Source organism: Bicyclus anynana, chromosome 9 (genome assembly GCF_947172395.1).
Source record: "Bicyclus anynana chromosome 9, ilBicAnyn1.1, whole genome shotgun sequence".
Taxonomy (NCBI): Eukaryota; Metazoa; Arthropoda; class Insecta; order Lepidoptera; family Nymphalidae; genus Bicyclus; species Bicyclus anynana.
In genome coordinates this window covers 17247673-17263915 of record NC_069091.1, presented here as the reverse complement: position 1 = coordinate 17263915, position 16243 = coordinate 17247673, and the positions used below count along the sequence as shown (strand labels likewise).

The 16243-nt window shown below is 43.2% G+C and overlaps 2 protein-coding genes across 5 annotated transcripts in view; both read right to left on the bottom strand.

The window, feature by feature from the left end:
* Positions 1–240: 240 nt before the first annotated feature.
* On the bottom strand, positions 241–3317 carry LOC128198378 (lysosomal-trafficking regulator-like). Its single transcript, XM_052883581.1, has 2 exons — positions 2596–3317; positions 241–2487 (listed from the first exon to the last, which is right to left on the bottom strand). Exons 1-2 carry the CDS (start codon positions 2892–2894, stop codon positions 2355–2357), a joined length of 432 nt encoding a protein of 143 aa, XP_052739541.1. The 5' UTR covers positions 2895–3317; the 3' UTR covers positions 241–2354.
* A 1554-nt stretch (positions 3318–4871) lies between these two features.
* Positions 4872–16243, bottom strand: part of LOC112043653 (lysosomal-trafficking regulator) — a 61568-nt gene continuing 50196 nt past the window's right edge. For all 4 annotated transcript variants that reach the window (XM_052883573.1, XM_052883575.1, XM_052883576.1 and 1 more), the window contains exons 40-44: positions 15464–15794; positions 15202–15356; positions 14659–14882; positions 7221–7553; positions 4872–7112 (exon numbers count right to left, since the gene is read on the bottom strand). In XM_052883573.1, coding sequence (XP_052739533.1) covers positions 6980–7112; positions 7221–7553; positions 14659–14882; positions 15202–15356; positions 15464–15794 — 1176 coding nt within the window. In that variant the 3' untranslated portion in view covers positions 4872–6979. The remainder of the gene's footprint in view (positions 7113–7220; positions 7554–14658; positions 14883–15201; positions 15357–15463; positions 15795–16243) is intronic.

Below are 16243 nucleotides of genomic sequence, written 5' to 3'. Positions count from 1 at the left end.
ATGATCTTTCAGTCTCTTACCTCGTCCTTTCTTCAGAACATTACTTACTCAAATAGTTGCTTTAGTATCAGAACAGAGACAACAAAACCGTTTTGGAATAAAATCTTGATAATAAATAGTTTGGACTAACAAAACAAAATATTTTGTAATGTTGAAAATTGTAATAAATTAATTTTAGGAATTGTGCAGTTTCATTCCTACACCCAAAAAACACGACATAGGGCAGCAAAATGAAATGCATTTATGAGAAAAAAAATATTATTTATTTCCAACAACGATGCATCACAATAATTCTCTTCAAAATATCCATTCAACTCACAAAAGATATGTACTTAGTCTTATTTTATTGCATTTCGAAGTATCGAGGAACCTAATCCTTAAAATATTAGGAACCTTCACAACGGTCACGGTGGCGATCGATCTATTGTATGAAACGACAGGACGCGTCAGTGAATGCTACATTTCAGGGCTTATTCACTATTTTGGCCTCTATTATCAACCTATTAAAATTAATATGAAATCACTTGACAAATGTCATCTACATAATGTATGATATTCAAAGCACCGGATGACATTTGTTACATAGAATCTCGATTTCGTATCGTCAACCAACTTACGTCAAAGATAGTGAATTAGCCTGCTGGTCGTCATCCATACGCTATTAATAGTCCTCGCTAACTATATATATAAATTCATAGCGCTTATATATCTTTATTCTAAAAAAATATACATTGATTATATTAATAAAGTAAAATATGATGTTATTGGCCTCAGATTACTATAAAACATATATTTTCATATTTCATAATTTTATACATAGTGTTTATAGTTATACGATAGTAATTACTGTACAGCAAAATCGAGGAAAAATCTTTTGTAAATACATTTCGATATGTTATTCTTTATTTGTGAAAACAATGTATGATTAAAATCCTTAACAGTAATATATAATTAGTTATTTTGACAACATTTTATTTACAAGCTTAGTTCAAAACTAGCATGATTAAGTAGTCACCAACGAGAGCGGCCTAGATGCAACACTTACAATATTATACAGATTCATCATCTTAAACATATTATCACCAACGCATGAATTTCATTCGGAAGACATCACTTATGATATTCCTAAATATAAATCAGTCCTAGCGGTGTACTACGAGTATACCTATATGAGTAAAAATTAATAATCATCAGTTTTAGCACGGACTTGACAAGTTAGATAGTAAAGTATAATAGATGATTGTGCAGTAGTTCTAAATCGCATTAAATGCTTGGTTGGCGCCGAGGACACGCATATGTTTTTTTATTAAAATGTATTATTTCTACATTACATGTCGTATTGAAATATATATAAGTATATACTATACTATATTATGAATAATGCTATAAATAATAATGATTTGGCTCGTTTGATAAACACTAAAATAATAAATCGTAACGGGCAACAACAACATCAACAAATTTTAACATCACTTAAAGATATAATTTATTTAATAATCAGGAATATTCTATTACGTATAAATTCTTCTAACATTAATAAAAAAATCATTATCAGGAATATAATAATGGTTTAATATCTTAGTTTAAAATAAGTCCCTGTACAAAATATATTCTTTTTGACACTGCATACTTGGCCTATATATACTTTTACATATACAGGGTGCTCGGGAGTATTTCCCATAACTTCAAAGTGTTGACAGGTCCACTTATAAAAGCCGAACTGCGTAACAATTTTTTTTAACTATAAAAAAAACGTTTTATGTTTTCTTACAAAATAATTCAAATAATTCCGACTTCCGTAACACACGCCTTTATTTATCCTTAAATTTTAAAATTAGGAAATTGTAGCGGCACTATAACTGGCACTCTGCACTTAACTAGTAAGCTACTTCATGATATTTATCAATTAATAAGTTTGGCTAGGTCATAGTATAAGAATGCGATATAAGGTACACAATTTAAGACTTATTTACAAAAGAAATATTTTTTACTCCGAAAATATTTATTTTAGAACATAATATGTTCCTTAGACATTTTTAATTAATTTTCCTTAAAGAATATAACACTAGAGTTATGGGAAATACACCTTGTATAGTTTAATGAATTCCGTATTCCGTAATAGTAAAGACAACTACCACAGCACTGTTTCATAGCATGAGGAAGATTAACTAATATTAATTATTTACATTGCGGCTTTCTATGAGTTACATGAATACGATCCAAATGATTTATAGCGCCGTGACACACATCAAGTCGACGTATGGTAGATCAACTGGTTACGTCTGTTGTCGGGCGTGCGGTCGCAGCGGCGCGTGCGGTCGCAGCGGCGCGTGCGGTCGCAGCGGCGCGTGCGGTCACAGCAGCGCGTGCGCGGGCAGGATGCGCACGGGCGCGGGCTTGGCGCCGCCCTCCGTGCTCTCCCAGGCGAGCACGGCGCCGTCCGCGTAGCACGCGAACAGCAGCTGCGAGTCCGCGCCGTACGCCAGGCTGCAACAGCGAGCGGATCGCTGACGTCGCGGGTGACTGCGTGACGCGTGCGCGCCGGGGAGCCATAACATTCATTTTCAATTTTGGGAAATTAATTCTCGTACGCACCTGAGCAGCGGCGCGGCGCGCGCGGGCGGCGGCACGTAGGCCAGCGGGCGCAGGTCCCACGCCGAGTAGAGGCGCACGGCGCCGGTGGCCAGCCCCAGCGCCACGCAGTTGACGCTGACGCCCTCGGGCGCGGCGGAGTAGGCGGCGCACGTGGCCGCCTCCGGCACGCGCGCGCTGCCCACGAAGCGCGCGTTGACCGTGTGCACGCGCAGCAGCGCCCCCCCGCCGCCCGCCGGCGCGTGCGCCGTGGCCACGTCGCTCAGCGTCTCGCTGACGGCCAGGCAGCGCAGCGGCAGCATGTCGCGGTTGGGCAGCGTGCGGATGTACGTCAGCCTGCGCAGAAACACGTATGTATCGACGTGTTGTAAACCATCGGAACTTTACCAACACTATGAGTTTACCAACACGCATGCTTCTGCTGAAGTCCGAGGACGAATTGGTTGTGTCACTTGTAGAGCGCAAAGAGCTCTTCAATTCAATTTCAATTTCGTAAACAATTTATGACAAGTGTACGACAAACAGAACCGGGTTGGGTGCGAGAAAGACCGAGACATAGTAAAATCCTTTCTTTAATTATTTTAGATTTACTTGGTAAAGTATTATTTTAGAAAGGTATAGAAGAACAAGTATATACAATACTAGCGGACGCCCGCGACTTCGTCCGCGTAAATTTCGATGTCAACTTTTCTACTACCCCTACCCTACCCTACCCCTACCCTACCCTACCCTACCCCTACCCTACCACTACCCCAACCCTACCCTACCCAACTCCTACATCTACCCTACCCCTACCCTACCCTACCCTACCCCTACCCCCACCCTACCCCTACCCTACCCCAAACCTACCCTACCCTATCTCTACTTTACCTACACGCTACCCCCATCCTACCCCTACCCTCCCCGTACCCTATCCCTTTCCTACCCCTATCCCACCTGTACCCCTATCTCACGCCTATCCTACCCCTACCCTATCATTTCCCTATCCTACCCGTACCTCTACTCTACCACTACCCTACCTCTACCCCTACCCTACCACTACCCTAAACCCGGTCCTAAACCTACCCTACCCTTACACTACCCCTACGCCTCCCTACCCCTACGCCTCCCTACCCGTACCCTACCCTACCCTGTAATTTCTCTATCTTACTCCTACCCTTAGCAAAATCGGTCCAGTCCTTCGAGAGTGGCGGTATGACCAAGAGAAATAGAGACTTCTATGCTAATAATATAAAGAGGTAAAGTTCGTGTGGTTGTAGGAGGTAATCTCTGGATCTACTGGACCGATTTGGAAAATTGTTTTACCAATAGAAAGCTACGTTATTTGCGAGTGTCATAGGCTATGTTTGATCCGCATACTCACACGGGAACGGGAACTACATAAATGAAAGCGCCGGGCGTCATATAGCGGAATTTCTGCGTCTTTTAGAAATTTTGTATTATCTCCGAAACTATTTAAGTAATTAACATACTGTAAAGGTCAAATCTTATCTCCATAATATCCTTGTGATTATTAAATAATTTCTTTTAATAAGGATTAAAGTTTAGTTGTATAAATAATGACGTAAACCTAAGTATATAAAATTAATAATTTTTCAAACACAAAAGGTACTATATCTGCTAATATATAGAAGATAGATATATGGTGTCGCGGACCTACCTCCGAGAGACCATTATGAAAGTATATTGACCACTTTGAGAATCCATGAAAACTATCTTGCTCCAGGGCTCTCAATAAAGCAAATAGTAAAAGTAGTCATCATATTATAATGAATGCCATAGCACGAGCATTAATCTGTCGACAAGCTTAGCCCAAGTTACTACACAGTGAAACATTTGTTTGTCTTGTCGCAGGCTGATTGGTGTGCCTTACACTGTTCTATCTTAATGATCTTTCAGTCTCTTACCTCGTCCTTTCTTCAGAACATTACTTACTCAAATAGCTGCTTTAGTATCAGAACAGAGACAACAAAACCGTTTTGGAATAAAATCTTGATAATAAATAGTTTGGACTAACAAAACAAAATATTTTGTAATGTTGAAAATTTTAATAAATTAATTTTAGGAATTGTGCAGTTTCATTCTTACACCCAAAAAAATGGGACCACCCTGAAATCAAACCCTTCGAAATAAAAAAAAGATTTTTTTAAATCGGTCCATAAATGACGGAATTAGCGCTGGACATACATAAAAAAAACATACATACAGTCAAACGTAGAACCTCCTCCTTTTTGGAAGGCGGTTAAATGACACGACGTGAGGCAGCAAAATGAAATGCATTTATGAGAAAAAAATATTATTTATTTCCAGCAACGATGCATCACAATAATTCTCTTCAAAATATCCATTCAACTCACAAAAGATATGTACTTAGTCTTATATTATTGCATTTCGAAGTATCGAGGAACCTAATCCTTAAAATATAAGGAGCCTTCACAACGGTCACGGTGGCGATCGACCTATTGTATGAAACGACGGGACGCGTCAGTGAACGCTACATGGCTTATTCACTATTTTGGCCTTTATTATCAACCTATTAAAATTAATATGAAATCACTTGACAAATGTCATCTACATAATGTATGATATTCAAAGCACCGGATGACATTTGTTACATAGAATCTCGATTTCGTATCGTCAACCAACTTACGTCAAAGATAGTGAATTAGCCTGCTGGTCGTCATCCATACGCTATTAATAGTCCTCGCTAACTATATATATAAATTCATAGCGCTTATATATCTTTATTCTAAAAAAATATACATTGATTATATTAATAAAGTAAAATATGATGTTATTGGCCTCAGATTACTATAAAACATATATTTTCATATTTCATAATTTTATACATAGTGTTTATAGTTATACGATAGTAATTACTGTACAGCAAAATCGAGGAAAAATCTTTTGTAAATACATTTCGATATGTTATTCTTTATTTGTGAAAACAATGTATGATTAAAATCCTTAACAGTAATATATAATTAGTTATTTTGACAACATTTTATTTACAAGCTTAGTTCAAAACTAGCATGATTAAGTAGTCACCAACGAGAGCGGCCTAGATGCAACACTTACAATATTATACAGATTCATCATCTTAAACATATTATCACCAACGCATGAATTTCATTCGGAAGACATCACTTATGATATTCCTAAATATAAATCAGTCCTAGCGGTGTACTACGAGTATACCTATATGAGTAAAAATTAATAATCATCAGTTTTAGCACGGACTTGACAAGTTAGATAGTAAAGTATAATAGATGATTGTGCAGTAGTTCTAAATCGCATTAAATGCTTGGTTGGCGCCGAGGACACGCATATGTTTTTTTATTAAAATGTATTATTTCTACATTACATGTCGTATTGAAATATATATAAGTATATACTATACTATATTATGAATAATGCTATAAATAATAATGATTTGGCTCGTTTGATAAACACTAAAATAATAAATCGTAACGGGCAACAACAACATCAACAAATTTTAACATCACTTAAAGATATAATTTATTTAATAATCAGGAATATTCTATTACGTATAAATTCTTCTAACATTAATAAAAAAATCATTATCAGGAATATAATAATGGTTTAATATCTTAGTTTAAAATAAGTCCCTGTACAAAATATATTCTTTTTGACACTGCATACTTGGCCTATATATACTTTTACATATACAGGGTGCTCGGGAGTATTTCCCATAACTTCAAAGTGTTGACAGGTCCACTTATAAAAGCCGAACTGCGTAACAATTTTTTTTAACTATAAAAAAAACGTTTTATGTTTTCTTACAAAATAATTCAAATAATTCCGACTTCCGTAACACACGCCTTTATTTATCCTTAAATTTTAAAATTAGGAAATTGTAGCGGCACTATAACTGGCACTCTGCACTTAACTAGTAAGCTACTTCATGATATTTATCAATTAATAAGTTTGGCTAGGTCATAGTATAAGAATGCGATATAAGGTACACAATTTAAGACTTATTTACAAAAGAAATATTTTTTACTCCGAAAATATTTATTTTAGAACATAATATGTTCCTTAGACATTTTTAATTAATTTTCCTTAAAGAATATAACACTAGAGTTATGGGAAATACACCTTGTATAGTTTAATGAATTCCGTATTCCGTAATAGTAAAGACAACTACCACAGCACTGTTTCATAGCATGAGGAAGATTAACTAATATTAATTATTTACATTGCGGCTTTCTATGAGTTACATGAATACGATCCAAATGATTTATAGCGCCGTGACACACATCAAGTCGACGTATGGTAGATCAACTGGTTACGTCTGTTGTCGGGCGTGCGGTCGCAGCGGCGCGTGCGGTCGCAGCGGCGCGTGCGGTCGCAGCGGCGCGTGCGGTCACAGCAGCGCGTGCGCGGGCAGGATGCGCACGGGCGCGGGCTTGGCGCCGCCCTCCGTGCTCTCCCAGGCGAGCACGGCGCCGTCCGCGTAGCACGCGAACAGCAGCTGCGAGTCCGCGCCGTACGCCAGGCTGCAACAGCGAGCGGATCGCTGACGTCGCGGGTGACTGCGTGACGCGTGCGCGCCGGGGAGCCATAACATTCATTTTCAATTTTGGGAAATTAATTCTCGTACGCACCTGAGCAGCGGCGCGGCGCGCGCGGGCGGCGGCACGTAGGCCAGCGGGCGCAGGTCCCACGCCGAGTAGAGGCGCACGGCGCCGGTGGCCAGCCCCAGCGCCACGCAGTTGACGCTGACGCCCTCGGGCGCGGCGGAGTAGGCGGCGCACGTGGCCGCCTCCGGCACGCGCGCGCTGCCCACGAAGCGCGCGTTGACCGTGTGCACGCGCAGCAGCGCCCCCCCGCCGCCCGCCGGCGCGTGCGCCGTGGCCACGTCGCTCAGCGTCTCGCTGACGGCCAGGCAGCGCAGCGGCAGCATGTCGCGGTTGGGCAGCGTGCGGATGTACGTCAGCCTGCGCAGAAACACGTATGTATCGACGTGTTGTAAACCATCGGAACTTTACCAACACTATGAGTTTACCAACACGCATGCTTCTGCTGAAGTCCGAGGACGAATTGGTTGTGTCACTTGTAGAGCGCAAAGAGCTCTTCAATTCAATTTCAATTTCGTAAACAATTTATGACAAGTGTACGACAAACAGAACCGGGTTGGGTGCGAGAAAGACCGAGACATAGTAAAATCCTTTCTTTAATTATTTTAGATTTACTTGGTAAAGTATTATTTTAGAAAGGTATAGAAGAACAAGTATATACAATACTAGCGGACGCCCGCGACTTCGTCCGCGTAAATTTCGATGTCAACTTTTCTACTACCCCTACCCTACCCTACCCTACCCCTACCCTACCACTACCCCAACCCTACCCTACCCAACTCCTACATCTACCCTACCCCTACCCTACCCTACCCTACCCCTACCCCCACCCTACCCCTACCCTACCCCAAACCTACCCTACCCTATCTCTACTTTACCTACACGCTACCCCCATCCTACCCCTACCCTCCCCGTACCCTATCCCTTTCCTACCCCTATCCCACCTGTACCCCTATCTCACGCCTATCCTACCCCTACCCTATCATTTCCCTATCCTACCCGTACCTCTACTCTACCACTACCCTACCTCTACCCCTACCCTACCACTACCCTAAACCCGGTCCTAAACCTACCCTACCCTTACACTACCCCTACGCCTCCCTACCCCTACGCCTCCCTACCCGTACCCTACCCTACCCTGTAATTTCTCTATCTTACTCCTACCCTTAGCAAAATCGGTCCAGTCCTTCGAGAGTGGCGGTATGACCAAGAGAAATAGAGACTTCTATGCTAATAATTTTTTTTTTTTTTTTTTTTTTTTTTTTTTTTTTTTTTTTTTTTTTTTTTGTCGGGGAGGAAAAAAATCCCTTCGGACTTCTGCCGGCTAGTCGGCAGGGCATGTCCGACTTGCACGGACTAAAAATAACCTCCCCTGTGCTCCGTGGTCAGCGCGGAACCGCTTGGCATTACTTCACGCTGACCTTCCTGATATATTTAGCTCTCTCGTTTTTCTTCTCTTTCTTTTTCTTCTCTTCTTTTCATCGTGGCTCGGAGCATATGAGCGTACTTTTGCCACTCTTCATCGCTCGACAGCATACGAGTTATAAGGTTTGCTGCGTTTACCCCGTCGCTTGTTCCGTCGGCCGCAGCTCTCAGGTCTGTGCAACCTGAGCATTCGAATAGTGCATGCCTCGGGGTATCTACCTCGTCGCAGAAGTAGCATGACTCGTCGTGCGCCTTTCCAATGGCGAAGAGGTATGTCTTAAAAACTCCATGACCGCTAAGCGCCTGCGTTAACCAGCGATCTACCTCTCCATGCTGTCTCTTGTGCCACTTTATAAGGTCCGGGATCAGTTCCCGTGTCCAGGTCCCTTTCCCTTGTCCCAGCCATTCTTTCTCCCACTCCGTCAGTGAATCCTCTCGGACTTCTGCGGATGATCTGTCTCTGTTTTCGAACAACATCGCCCGTTCCTTTACGAGTTTGTGTATAGGTACAAGACCCGCAATTACTAGCACAGCCTCAGTGGAAACTGTCCGGTATGCCCCGCTTATGCCTATTGCGAGACGTCTTTGCACCGTTTCCAGCTTTCGTCGATAGAGATCGACTTCCATTGCTCCCTTAAATATAGGTGCTCCGTAAAGGATGACGGAGTGGGCCACTGATGCTAGCACCCTTCTTTTACTGGCTCTAGGACCGCCTTTAGTTGGCATTAACCGATACAGTGCCTCCGTCATATTCTGCGCCTTTTTTGCTACCTCCTCTATGTGCTTTTTATAGTTCAGGTTCTTATCTAGCCAAAATCCGAGATATTTTATGTGGTCTTTTGGACTGATTGAGGCATCCTTAACTATAAACGTAATAGGGTCTAGTTTTCTTCTGCCGCTAAACACTATAGCTTCAGTTTTTTCTGGAGCTAAAGACAGCTGTTTTCCGAGCATCCATCTGTTTATGAGCTTTAGTGCCGTGTTGGCCTTGACCATAAGTGCTCTCTCCGTTTTTGCTACGACTACTAAGGCCAAGTCATCGGCAAAGCCCACCAATTGGACTCCCTCCGCCTGGTTTATTTGAAAGACTCCGTCGTAAAGGATATTCCACAGGGTTGGACCTAGAATTGATCCCTGAGGTACCCCGCTACTGACCTTTATCATATCCTCCCTTCCAGTGGTATCCTTTACCTTTATGTACCTCTCTTCCAAGTAACTACTAACCAGGTTTTGTATGTACCCGGGGAAACGCCTCGTCCTTATTTCCAGCACAATCTCTTTCCAGGGTGCAGAGTTGAAAGCGTTTCTGACGTCCAAGCATATCAAGGCGCATAGTTTACGATTTCTACCCGTTCCTTTCTTTGCCTGTATGGCTGTTTTCACTACTTTTTCGATTGCCATTAAAGTAGAGCGACCCTTTCTAAACCCGTATTGGTGATTAGAGAGACCACCATGTTCCGGCAAAAGCTTCTCGATTTTATTTAGAAGAACTCTTTCCAGAAGCTTCCCATACGAGTCTAACAGGCAAACCGGTCTATAACCCGTCGGGTCATCGATTGGCTTGTTTGTCTTTTTGAGCAGCACTAGGCTAGCTATTTTCCACTCGGGAGGAAAATTTCCGGATGTAAAAGCCTCCAGTAGGATTTTCCTGATAGCTTCAGGGATCACTTCGACTGCAATTTTGACAATCTCCGGATAGATTTGGTCTGGTCCAGGTGCCTTCTTTGCCTTGAGGTTCTCTGCTGCTATCTTTATTTCCTCCAGTGTTAACTCCATATTATCGGGAGCGTTCGAATTGACAATCCGACAAAAGTCGCTGTGCACTGGAAACAGCACTTCAATCACCGATTTGATTAGATCCATTTTAAGTCTTGGAGGACTTCTTCGCAGTTTCTTAGTTACTATCTTGTATCCTAGCCCCCACGTATCCTTATCCACTTCCTCACAGAGCTGTTTCCACTGGTCTTGTTTAGATTTAATTATGGCACACTGCAGCGATAATTTTGCAGCTTTATAGCGCTCTCTTAGGAATTCCTCTTTCTCGCTATTTTCCGTTGAGTCTTTATTCTTTTTCCTTCTTTGCCTAGTATATTTTCTTCGGCATTCTGTGCAGAGTTGCCTCTTTTCCCTAATTTCTTCATTCCACCAATAAACCGGAGTTTTCTTGGGTATTGATTTCATTGGCATCGCTTTCTTGCAGGCCTTTCTAGTAGCTTCTATCAATTCCGCTGCTGTTTGAATGTTAACTTGCTTTAAACTGAACTCCAGTTCTTTTCGATCAAGTTTGTCTAATTTCCATCCCGTTGGTACTTGTATAGGCGGTTTTATCTCCCTCTCATTTACATTGAACTTGACGTATCGATGTCCGCTCATGCTGTCTTCTCCCAGGACTTGCCACTCTGTAATTTTTTGTGTCAGACTGGAGCTTACAATCGTAATATCAGGGGTTGACTTTTTTGTTCCTCTTTGAAAAGTTGGAGCTAGGCCCACGTTGGCTATGACCATATCTGCGCCTGCCAAGAACTCCATAACAAGGCGCCCCCGAGCGTCCTCGGCTTTAGTGGACCAGACGTTTGAGGCCGCGTTAAAGTCTCCGGCTACCACTATATCGCCATGCTGTGCCTCGATGCTTTCAAAAAGCTTGTTTAGATCTTCCTCAAACTTTTCAAAGCCGTAGTTTGGCGAGAAGTAACAGCTATATATGATAAGCCCGGATAGGTCTATAGCAATAAACCCGTTTCCCTGGGCCGCGACTTTCAACTGCAACCCATTGTTAAATGCAATCACGGATGCGTCACCTCTGAGGTCTGTTAACCAATTTTGTTTCTCTGCTATTTTCCTGTTTGGTTCCGATATAATACCTATATCTATGTTGTGTTCTCTTGCAGTTACCTCCAGCAGATCGTGGGCGGATCGTATCCTGTCAAGGTTTATTTGTAATACCTTGAGCGGTGACCCTGGGAATCCACGACCTGCTGTTACCCCCCGTTTTTTGGCCTCGTTCTTCTAAGACCGGGAACCATTTTTTTCCACGATGGGCAGCTTTTAGACCCAGTGCGGTGATCTGTGTTTTCTGTTCTCTTATCTTTGCAGATGACGCATGTCATCTTGTTCGCACAATCCTTGGCTTTGTGTCCCTCTTCTCCGCAATTATAGCATTGAGAGCTTCTATCCTGTCCTGGGCAGACAGTAGAAACATGACCATATTCGAGACACCTGTAGCATCTTTTCCTTTGGTCCAGAAGGCTAACCGAAGCCCTCACCAATCCTATTTTTATTTTCCTCTCATCTGCTAGTTTTTGAGCCTCTTCCTTTGACATCTCTAATATCGCCGTCTTGATTCCATAACTATTCTCCCAAAAGCGCTTGATACGGAATTCACTTACTTTTAGTTTGATAACCTGATCTATATCTTCTCTTTCGGCAGTAGTATCTAAACCTTTTATTATAACGTCAGCGGACTCTTTGAGTGTTCTAAGCGTTAAAGTGGGACATATTTCTCCCATTTTATTTTTTATTTGTAAGACACCTCCGGTTCGTCCTTTTTCTAGTTCTAGAAGTATATCGCCTTTTCTTGTTTTTCTCACTTTTGAAAAGACAATGTCTTCGTTCGCTAGTCCAGATTTTACCTCTTTCAGTACGCTAGCATAGTCGCGGTTCTTTATCTCCACTAATAGTGCTTCAGGTTTTTCGAAAGGCTTTTTAGCTCTCGTTTTTGGACCCTCTTTTGTTTTGCCTTCTGCGTATTTTTTCTCCTTTTTTTTCAACATATCTGCACTGTTTTTGTGCTCCACTCGCGTCTTTGCATCTATGTGTCGGTTTTCTTCTCCTTTGTCCTTTCTCTTCTCTTTTGCCTCTTGTACTGTCCCCTTGGTAATTTCTTTGTTTTCCTGGGTCTTTAAATTCTCCTTACGACGCCGTTTTTTTCCTTTTGCTTTTACTTCTTTCCAGTCTGGTTCTGTTCCTAAATCATCGTCCCATTCCAATCCTTCAGTTTCACCCCCGGTAGAGGTATTTGTCCCTTTATCTTCGACGGCTGTTACTCTTTTAGCCCTTTTTGGAACTCTTTCTCCATCCCAATCATTATTTTCTTTCCTCATTCTTCGGACATCCATGATTCTTCCACATGTTTTTTGTAGCTCACGCAGTTTTAACTTAATTTCGTTGGCCGTGTTCTTGTATGGCCCTTGCCTGTCTACGAGACAGTTAATGTTTACAATATTATCGAACAGCCCCTTCATTAAGCGATCTTCCTTTTCTTCTAGGGTTTCCGTTTCTTTGCTAGGTGGTGATTTTTTCCTTTTACCCTCCCCCCTATTTTGCGGTGTACTCGCCAATGGCGAGAAAAATGTTAGAGGGCTAACATACGGCACCCGTCGATATTGTATCCCTTCGTCGCCAGTTGATATTCCATCTTCTGTCTCCGTTTGTTCCGTATCGGTTTCCATCCTTCTTCGTTCTGGTGTTGTCGTCTTTGGTGGCGTGCGTTGCAGCAGGCCAGACCTGGCAAATGGCGTGTTACATTTTGGCAAAATGCCTGCTAATAATATAAAGAGGTAAAGTTCGTGTGGTTGTAGGAGGTAATCTCTGGATCTACTGGACCGATTTGGAAAATTGTTTTACCAATAGAAAGCTACGTTATTTGCGAGTGTCATAGGCTATGTTTGATCCGCATACTCACACGGGAACGGGAACTACATAAATGAAAGCGCCGGGCGTCATATAGCGGAATTTCTGCGTCTTTTAGAAATTTTGTATTATCTCCGAAACTATTTAAGTAATTAACATACTGTAAAGGTCAAATCTTATCTCCATAATATCCTTGTGATTATTAAATAATTTCTTTTAATAAGGATTAAAGTTTAGTTGTATAAATAATGACGTAAACCTAAGTATATAAAATTAATAATTTTTCAAACACAAAAGGTACTATATCTGCTAATATATAGAAGATAGATATATGGTGTCGCGGACTTTTTTGTAGAACTTTTAAAGATACATAAAGTCTCCATACATTAATTTAAATTTTACACAATAGTTAAGGCAGCGCATGCGAATAAGTCTGTTTAAGAGGATTTTCAGTCCGACCTGTATGACAAAAACTGTGATAATTCGGCTAATATATATGATACCAATATAAAATATAGCCTATAGCACTCCCCGATAATGAAGCATTCTACCGGTGAAAGAATTTTTAAAATCGGACCAGTAGTTCCGAAGATTACCCCATTTAAAAAATGTGACAAACTTACAAACTTTACCTCTTTATAATATTAGTATAGATTTATTACTTTAGATTACTGAAATCATCAGAAAACATGAGGAGATTTTTCATTCAGGAAAAGTAAAAAATTAACTGCAATCGTGGATCAATTACAGAAATATAATATAAGGGTTCTATTTTGTAACTTTGAAACCCTCCCATTCCATTACGTTACGCTCAAATCGTCAGATTGTCAAAATGAACACCTTTTATCAATCAATATCTTAATCTGACGTTTTTTTAAAAACATTTTTGATGGAGGTACTGAACAACGCGCAAGATATACTCCATAGATAGTATACTCCCATACACTACACTATATAGTATACTACCATAAGTTCATCTGGCGCGCTCGAGTAACTGCAAAAATCCCCTCTTCGGTTCCCCTACTAATATAAAAGTTTAGGTTAAAGTTAAATGACTACATCGTCACTTAAGTAGGCGTATAGATCATATTCTTCTGGAACAAACACAATACAACAGGAAAAAAAGAAATGTAAATGACAACTAGAAAATGCACGGCAATGGTTAAAGAAATGCAAAATAATTAATTATCTTTAGGTGAGTTTTGTATCAGAAGCACTGAAGTGGTTTAACTTGTGAGATACGACTGATCGTGTATTATTGAAATGCGAGTAAATCAAGACAGGGCAGGGAGTCGAAAATCGTTGAAGCAAGAGGAACAAGTAAGTTTCTCCCCGACGACAGTTACATATTAACCGCGGCTAGTTGCCATCGAATGGTGACGGAAGTTGGCGAAATTCGTGGTGCACTCACTCGTTGAGGTCCCACAGCACGATGAGCCCGTCGGCGTCGGCGCTGACGAGCAGGCTGGCGGGCGGGCACAGCACCAGCTGCGTCACGGGCGCGCGGTGCGCGTGCAGCGCGTGCACGGACACGCGCGCGCCGGCCCGCAGCGCCAGCACGCGGCCCGTCGACAGCCCCAGCGCGCCCGACGCGCCCCAGCCGCCGCGCCCGCTCCAGCCGCAGCCCGCCGTCACCTGCGCACGGCGGCTCTAACTAACGCTAACAGGGATCGGGCCGCCGGCTCTCGGCTTGCGAACACCTCAGGCGGCCAAACGCGCGCCAACTATTCATATTTTGTATTTTAAATACTTAAATAGTTGTAATGACAAATTATAACCTAAATTATAGTAGGTACTCTAAACTTTACTAAAAGTAACCTGTACAATTACTACTTCGGAGGGACTCAATCAGGTTTGACGCTCCGGTTGACGATTCTTACGCCAGTCGAAACGAGATGCTTGAACACGAGTCGCAGACTAATGTAACTATCACAGCCGATGAGCGGCGACGCACCTGCTCCTGCGGCGAGAGGTGCAGCAGCGTCTCGGGCGGCAGGTCGCGGCGGCGCCGCACGCGCACGGCGTGGTCGGCGTGCGCCCACGTCACCGCGCACAGCGCCTCGCCGCCCGCGCCCGCGCTCGCGCCCTCGCCGCTGCACGACCACTCGTCTGCGGACACGAGAGACAAACTTTACCACATTCACATCTAAATATATCAAGCAGAATACTTATACAGTTCAAATAATGAAACAAGTAACATGTCGACGCTCGCTCACCTCTGCGCACGAGCAGCGCGCACGCGGGCGGGCAAGCGGCCACGGCGCGCGCGTGCGCCAGCGGCTGCAGGCGCGCGGCGCCGGCGCACACGCGGCGCGCCGCCACGCCCGGCGCCGCCAGCGCGGGCGAGCCGCAGTAGCGCCCCCAGCGCACGCCCACGGCGCCCGCGCACGCGCCCGTCGCCGCGCGCGGCGCCAGCTCGGGCGCGCGCTGCGGGTGCGGCGCGCGCAGCAGCTGGCGCGGCGCCTGGCCGTACGTGCGCACCATGGCGGCCGCCGCCAGCCGGTCCACCTCCTCCTCCAGCGACGACGGGTCGAACCCGTAGTACGTCTGCGCCACACATGGACAGCTCTACAGCAACTCGTCGGTCGGCGCCGGCGAGACTCGCTCGCTGGCGGCCGATCGAGCAAGCTGAGCTCGGAATATCTTTGCGTCATTGAGTTAGAAATAAAGAGATTCACAGAAGGACCAAAATAGTAAATGAATTGCAAAGCTTCAGTGACAATACAGGGAGTGGATGGATAGCGGGTATATAATTTGAATAATCGATGGACACTGAAGTCCTAAGGTGTCGGAATTGCGATTTCGCACCGGAAAGCACAGCGTCATAAAGTGGGCTGGCGACATTAAGTCGGCTGCAGGAGCCGTTGATGCAGACGATTCAAGCCCGTAGTATTTGAAAGTTCTTACAGAAAGGCTTTGTCCAGCAGTCACGACTATTATCATTAGCCGATGCATTTCACGCATTGGCTGATGATGATAACTCATCACACTGATAG

What these genes read in the sequence shown, in the direction of transcription:
- LOC128198378 (XM_052883581.1), bottom strand. Translation starts at nt 2,894, where the DNA reads ATGCTGCCGCTGCGCTGCCTGGCCGTCAGCGAGACGCTGAGCGACGTG. An exon ending in CGCGCCGCGCCGCTGCTCAG is followed by an intron (nt 2,488 to 2,595) that starts GTGCGTACGAGA and finishes TCGCTGTTGCAG; the next exon opens with CCTGGCGTACGGCGCGGACT.